This window comes from Mytilus galloprovincialis, chromosome 6 (assembly GCF_965363235.1).
Source record: "Mytilus galloprovincialis chromosome 6, xbMytGall1.hap1.1, whole genome shotgun sequence".
In the NCBI taxonomy this organism is placed as follows: domain Eukaryota; kingdom Metazoa; phylum Mollusca; class Bivalvia; order Mytilida; family Mytilidae; genus Mytilus; species Mytilus galloprovincialis.
This window is the reverse complement of record NC_134843.1, coordinates 69,459,348-69,467,578: the sequence shown is the minus strand read 5'-3', so window position 1 is coordinate 69,467,578 and position 8,231 is coordinate 69,459,348. Positions and strand designations below refer to the sequence as shown.

At 31.5% G+C, this 8,231-nt stretch overlaps 1 protein-coding gene across 1 annotated transcript; it reads left to right on the top strand.

Moving 5' to 3' along the window:
• The first annotated feature begins 2,403 nt into the window (after window positions 1–2,403).
• Window positions 2,404–7,759, top strand: LOC143080188 (uncharacterized). Its single transcript, XM_076255916.1, has 3 exons — window positions 2,404–2,522; window positions 5,962–6,062; window positions 6,925–7,759. Exons 1-3 carry the CDS (start codon window positions 2,485–2,487, stop codon window positions 7,698–7,700), a joined length of 915 nt encoding a protein of 304 aa, XP_076112031.1. The 5' UTR covers window positions 2,404–2,484; the 3' UTR covers window positions 7,701–7,759.
• Window positions 7,760–8,231: the final 472 nt, after the last annotated feature.

Sequence of the window (8,231 nt, the reverse complement as noted above, 5' to 3'; positions counted from 1 at the left end):
TTATACGATTTCTTTGATTCCATTTTTAATCCTTATCTAGGTGCTTTCCGTAGAGGACATGGATGTCAGAGTGGACTACGTTGCTCAGATTACTGGAAGACTGGCGTAAAGCTTTAGACAAAAACTTATATACATGTATAGCTGCAGTTCTTATGGATTTATCAAAAGCTTTTGACTGCTTACCTCATGAAATTTTACTAGATAAATTACTAGCATATGGTGTTTCTCCAAATTCAGTATCTTTATTAAAATCATATCTTTCTGATAGAAAACAGCAAATTAAAGTAAACGGTGTTCTGAGTAGCTGGGCTGACATCCAAAAAGGGGTACCCCAAGGTTCCATATTGGGGCCCCTTTTATTTAATATCTTCATAAATGATATTTTTTATTTTGTTAAACATAGTACATTATATGATTATGCGGACGACAATACTCTGTCTTTTAGTAGTCCGGATTATGACCATCTCATATCCATATTAGAATCTGACAGTCTCGAGTGCTTATTGATTGGTTTAAAGAAAATAAGATGCAGGCAAATCCTGATAAATTTCAAGTTATTGCTGTAGGGAAAAAAACCTTTGCAAAAAATCCATCTATACAAATTTAGCAAAATATTTTATCATGTGAAGAAACAGTAAAGTTACTTGGAATTGATATTGATTACCAACTAAAATTTGATGCACATATAAGTAATTTGTGTAGAAAGGCATCACAACAGCTGAATGTTCTCAAGAGAATTGGATCATTTTTAAACAGATTAAATAAACTTACAATTTTTCATACTTTTATTTTGAGTAATTTTAATTTTTGCCCTTTGGCTTGGCATTTTTGTACAGAGAAAAATTCTAAAAAACTTGAAAAAATACAAGAGAGAGCATTAAGATTTGTATATGACGACTATTTATCATCCTCTGAAACTCTTCTTGAGAACGTAAAGGTTCCAACCCTACAAGTAAGACACATCAGGACATCAATGGCACTTGAGACTTATAAAATTTAAGATAATTTGGCTCCTGTATGTTTACAAAATTTACTCCAAATTAAACACACTAAATATTCTTTTAGATACAGTAATGTTTTGGAAATAACACAGGTAAGAACTACCTCATATGGAAACAAATCTTTTAGTTTTGCTGCTGCTTCTTTATGGAATAGCTTACCAGACCATTTCAGGACTGTTAACAGCTTCTCACATTTTAAGAGTCTTGTTCAGTCCTGGAGTGGAACAGAATGTTTTTGCTCTGCCTGTAGATAATTTGTGTTACAATAAGTTATGCTTTTTATGCTGCATTAACAGCTTGCATTGCAACTGAAATTTTGTTTTTTACTTTTTAAAATTTGAAAGATTTGAAATTTTTACTTTATAAATCATAAATTTAAAAAAAAAATATTTTAAACTGCAAATTTAAAAAAAATTTAGTGCTTCATATATATGTTTTGGTATTTTGAAAGATACATGTATATGCTATTTGCTTAGAGTTAAATTTTGGTGCTGCTTTTTATTATTTATTGCATGCTGCATGCCTTGCTTTATTTGTTATTGCCGATATGTTTTTATATTCGGTGAAAAACTCATTAGAGCTTATGTTTGTATTGTTTGTCAATATGCCGAATCCAAATAAAGTTTTACTTAATATACTTACTTACTTTATCAAGGAATTTAAGTACGATTAAAATTCGTTTTCGATAGTGTCACATGTACAATCGACTGATGAAAAAGGACGGGCTCTTTCGGGTTACCACATGAACAAAGTAAGATCACAAAATTACTGGACTCCGAGCCGAATTATCATAAAAAAGAGTCCCTAATCAACATGATGAAATGGCAAAATCAAAAGCTCAAACACATCAAACGAATGGATCATAACAACTGTCATATATTCCTGACTTGGTACAGGCATTTTCTCATTTAGAAATGGCAGATTAAACCAGCTGGTTTAATTGCTTGCTAAACCTCTCACTTATAAATATATAGACAGTCGTCTAAAATTTCATGCCAAATGCTGAGTGAACAAAAAATAACCAGACACAATAGGTAAACTGAATGTCTATAATGGCACAGCAGTCAACATTGTGGTATCATCTAAATCACATAGAGAGAAACAAACAAACAAAATAGCAAATATTAACCATGGAAAAAAACACAAGCGACGGGTTGTATAAACACAGACTGGCTGGCCACGTCATATGTAAGATGCATATAGTCAATGAAAAGGATCTTTTAAAGTGATTTTTGTTTTGTTTTGAAAATTATGTAGCATTGTGTTGAAAATGGACTTTCTCTGATGTCCAAGTGGATTCATATTTGCATATAACGAAAAATATAAATTAATGGTTCGTTGTAGTTTTAGTTTTTAGATTCATTAAATGGGTAATAGTGTACTTTTTTTATGATTCCGACAAAGAACCATCCTAACATGTGTTTCATTTCTTACTGGTGCCCTGTTTCTCAGTTTCGCAGTGACCAGATCTTGCTTACAAATCATGACAACATTGAGACATTCGATAAGAAAACTTATCAGGTAGACAGCAAATTAAATTCTAAAGAAAATAGCTTATTTTAGATTCAATTGAAGTCTTTATTCCATTACATCATACATTTATAGCATTTGACACAACATCGAGAAGCTCTATTGATAGCAACTTTATTATTTACAGAATTTTATTGATAGAACTTCCGATTCCTGTGACACAACATGTACATATATGAGTTAGTAATTGTATTGTAACTGTATGTAAAAAAAAAAGTTGTTTGTATCTATGTATCTATGCAAATCAATATTCTTTTGCCTTATTCATGTATACTCTGTATGCCCCTTGTGGGCCCTTAATTGGAAATAAAATATGTTCTGTTCTGTTCTGTTCTGTATATATTTCTCAATTTGAAAATAAATATTTCAAGAGACTCCGTCCACAGTTCTATAGTCTGTATAATGCTTTCCTGTGATGTACTGTTTGCACCACTGCCCCAGGTTAGGGGAGATTTCAGCACCTTACTACTGTAGTTTTAATCTGCAGCATATCATGCACATGTTCTAAGTTATGAGCCTGTTGTTCAGTGCTTGTCGTTTGATTGTGTGGTTCTTAAGGGCATATAATTTGTTATTTTCGTGAGGTCAAACTATGACATATCGGGAAAACATTAAGTTTTCCACTGATTTTTATCATCATTGACATTCAAACTCATCTACATTGTAACTTGAAAACGAGTTCATGGACCCCTCTGTTTTAAAATGCCATTTGGTTTGATTAGGTAAGAAGATCATTTGTGCCAATCTTCACGAAAATGTAAATAGTGTAATTTTTTTAAATTTGATAAGGCCTAAAAAAAAAATGTTGTGTTTCCGGTCACCCGACCGACTGTCCTTCAGACCGCGACTCAAAAGTTTTTAAAGCTGATGTGGGAAAAAAAATAATTTGTATACCTACCGACCGTTTTTTCTGAAAGAAAATAAAAAATTCTAAGTCCCTCGATCTTTTTATCGCCCCAAAAGAAAACAACGCTAATTTTAAACTCGAGGCTTATTTTTAGTATGTACTGGAAAGTGGAATCTTCTTGGCTAATTATATATGCAGGAGCATGCACAGTAGTTATTTTCGTTTGTCAGTGTTTGAACATGGCAACACAACGTGTCCTATTCAATGTTCAATGCGGAAAATGTGACCATTTCGCGGAGAAAAAAATATTTCTAAATTTTACAGAAAGTAACACCTTTTTTGACATTAATTAGCAATGAAATTCATCCAATGTCTAACATCGATGAAAAAAAATACACAACACAAATTTTGTGCTCGGCCACCGGCAAAAATGACTAGACCGAGATTGATGACAATAACACAACTATTGGAACAATGCAATCTTTTGGAATTAAATTTATCAAATTTTCATGCCAGACCCTTCTTCAAAATGAACCTGAAATTAATCCATCTGAAACTATTCAGCCAATCAACGCTTTAGACATTCTGATGAAAAGCCACAGATGCTTTGCCAAAAGAAAGTGTCCTGCCAGGGAACAGTGTATATAATATATGTGTCTATCTGTAAGTTTGGGATGATGTTTGGTTCATGTTCCTATAAATGAATCTGCCCCACATCTTCTCAATTTCTTTCTCTGACAATCCCAAACTTTTGGTCCTGAAATAGGGGAATTGGGTTTAAAAAGCTAATTTCCTAGGGGAAGTGCAGCCCAATTATTTTTTAGGTTTGGACTTATTTTTTTTCAGGGGTATTTTAAAAGGGGGTAAACTAAAAGTTATTTAAGGGGGATTTTAAAAGCGGTAAACTAAAAGTTATCTCAGGGAGATTTTTAAAGTGGGTAATCAATCTCTTTCTATTAAATCCCAAACTTTTGTCTGGTAACTGGAAATTGAGTTTTATATAATATTATATAAAAAAAAAAAAAAAAAAAAAAAAAAAAAAATCCCTACCTACCGTCCCTTCAAAATTTCAAGGGGGTGATCGGAAACACAACATTATTTTTTTTAGGCCTAACTACAATGTAATTATGCGGCAAAAAATGATGTTTTTTTACTACATTCGTGAACATTTGATAAATATGAGATATTTGAAAAACAAATGGCACATATTTAAAGGAAATTTATATAAAACAGAATTTACATATATAATTTAACAAAAAACAGCTAGTGTTTATCTTTTAAAACAAAAAAGTTATGTATTTCTGTCGAAAGGAAAAATACATCCACAAATCTAAATTTGTAACAAATATATAAAATTTGGTCTTCATTTTACTTAAAAAGTACGTAGCACATGAAGGTATATTTTTTATTAAATATTTGATTTAATCCGGCAAAAAATAGCCTATACATGCTATATATATGCAAATTGTTAGCAAAATTTCAATATGTATTTTACAATGTGTTTCTCATGTTTATTGATTTAAAATTACACCATTGGTTTTCCTGTTTAACATGTTTAAATTGTTTTGTTCTAACCATTTTTGGGACCCTCTATCATGTTTATACATGTTACAGTTTGTTCAGTGTGAGCCAAGGCTCTGTCTTGAAGGCTATATTTGGACATAATTATTTTTACATTTTGACTAGGATGGAGAGTTGTCTCTTTACCACATCTTATAAATACGAATATTGCCATTGATGAAAAAAAAATGAGAAACAATTTTTTTAACTAACATGACTAACTTGTTCACATTTCCCTGTCAGCTTTTTGGAAAATGGATAAGAATCATGTCACCATGGTCACTGCTAAATAGCTGTATTAAAATAATTGAAAACTGGTTAAAAGGCTTTACATATATATAAATAAATATATAGCAGCAACATGAACAGTATTGATTGAGTTGTCAGAGGCTTTGGATTGTCTACTTCAGGACCTCCATCTGCTATAAAATTAAAATCTATTTCTTCTCATACAGTTTGAAAGTTATTTATGATAGAATAGAATGGGTTAATGTACATGTAGATTTTAATTCCAGCGCCTGTTAATTAATGTTCAAAGGGGTGTCAAAAGGTTCTATCATGTCTATAATGGCATTATTTAATATTTCTTTAAATGACATTTTATTTGAATGACTCAACATTTTGTTCAAATATATGCAGATAATATTCTACAGTGTTAATAAATTATTTACTACTCTAGAAGATAAAAGTAAAATTTAAATTGATTGGTTCTCAATACATGTAAATAAAGCTAATCCAGAAAATTTCAGGCAATAGTTCAGGTAAAAACTAACATGACTGAAGACAAAAAACAATACAATTTTTGTTTGTAGATGATATTGAAATAAAATGCAAAAATGAGGTTAAACATTATTTTTCTTTTATCAAATAAATAGAAAAAAAGATAGAAAAAAATTCAGCAAAGAGCTCCAAGATTTATGAAGACTATTCGGCAAGTCTTGGAGATCTACATGTACATGTACATTTTTTTTACTCTAGATCTGCAAATTAAAATTTAATGATTTTTTTTTTTATTATTGACAGAGCATATCCATCACTGAATTTGAGGTTGAATGTGAATAGCAAGCAAAATGAAGTAGATATTGTGTTACCAGGGTTACGATATGATGATATGGATCATTTTGGTAAGTCAGATGAAATGTATACATGTTAAGTCATGACAATACAAATGTATATGTGAAATGTGAACCTAGCATTTGTAAAAAGATAGTTAAAGTTTACCAAAAAAAAATTTAGGTCGAGAGTTAACCACTAGGCCATGAAAGGCTGGCAAGTGTCCAGTGTATTTAGCAAATATTATATAAGGCATTAGTTCCATAATAGTTTATACATGTGTTAAGTAGTTGTACATGATAAGAGATAACAAAAAATATGTGTGTGCATGTACCAACAAACCACATCAACCACATTAAAATGAAAAGAAAAACATACTGTGATAGTGAAAAGATGAAATATTCTTCTATAATAAAAAGATGCAGTCAATAAAGTCAAGCTCAGGTCATGTTTATATATACTTTGATATATGCAAGTAAATTTTACTAGAATCTGTACTTGTAAGATTTGTTATTCTGAACTTTTTATGACCCACCTAGGGGCATTATGTTTTTCAGTCTGTTAATTTGTTCTTCCGTCTGACCTTCTTCAGGTCAAAGATTTTGGTCAACAATGGTCAAATTAGTTTTGATGAAGTTGGAAGTTCAATCGACTTGAAACTTAGTACACGTGCTCCCTTTGATATGATCTTTCAAATTTTAATACAAAGTTAGTTTTGACCCAAATTTCATGGTCCACTGAACAAAGAAAATTATAGTGCATGTTGCCATCCGTGTACTATAGACACATTCTTATTTTAATTTTACTTTAGTACATCTGTTATACATTGTTAACATGTAATAAGTGTTGGCCTACTAAAATACTTAATTGCATACATGTACATGTAGCATACCCTTTAGCTTGTATAATTTGTGTACCTTTCTTTCCATAAAGGTCAACCAGACATATGGAGGGTATTTGACATGATGAATACAGTAGAGACGGCAGCATTTTATAATCAAGAGACATTCCTAGACTATAATACCTTACTGAAACAAAACTACTCAACCATTACCAAAGCTTGCTCAGTTGATATTAAGAAGGACTTTTATGAAGTTATTACTCCCAAAGCTCCAGTGGAAGTTAGTTGTAAATTGAAACGGGTCGGAAATACCTCATTCACTACAGTTGTAGAACTTTGTTGTGGCGGGAAAATGAAACCATCAGTTTCCTGTAAAAATATCCATACAATTATCAATGTGAATGAAAATAGCGTGGAACAAATACCTGAATGGTGGAGAAAACGTTATGAGATGAAGGAAAATGCTGACGAAGATAAAAGTCATCGAGCTACGTTCATAAATCCTCAAGAAAAGCCAACAGACACATTCTATAATGAATTTTCTGTCCCATTGAGTGATACTGACATCAGGCATAAAACTCGCTGTGCTTCTTACTTTCAGTATTTTATTGAAAATGCCAGCATTGCCTCAAACAAACAGTTTTACAGAAATATTCAAAGAAACTTTCATGAATTTCATATCAAGAAATTTAATTTGTTATACCTCCAAACAAGTAAATGGGGTGACGGGTTATATTCAGAGAGCTGGGAAGATGAAAAAAATCCTCTAATACTGCATTGTCAGATCAGTTCACAGATTGATAGAATTCCAATATGGTATGGACAGATATCATTGTTCTCCGAGGCATTTGGTGTGCACAACCAATAACATTTGATGATCAAATTAACATTGTATTTTTTTTTTATGATATTAAATTTGAAATACCTTGTGTAGTTTATAGTTTTGCATTTCTGAACATTAAGGAAACGTTTCTCTAGATAAGAAATAGGTCAAAAGTCCATGTAGGTCAGATATTAATTTATAAAAGAGGGACGAAGGATACCAAAGGGACAGTCAAACTCATAAATTGAAAATAAACTGACCTTACTCAGACAGTAGTAAATGCATCATTGTACACATTTATTTTGTCAAAGTCCTATGAGACCGTCTTATTCCAGCTTTTACTTGGAATTATACCAGATGGGTTACACAAACCTATGGCACAGTGGTAAAAATTGATCTGGCTTATTCCAGTCCAACAATCTAATGGTCATGGTGGATTGAACATGTTGAGACCTGGTTTAATACCTAACCAAACCTCCAGCTTATATTGCAATGCTTAAATATGGTAAAAATGATAACACTTAGTGACAGGAATACAATAGAAACAAACACAAGAACTCTCAGCACAGAGAAATC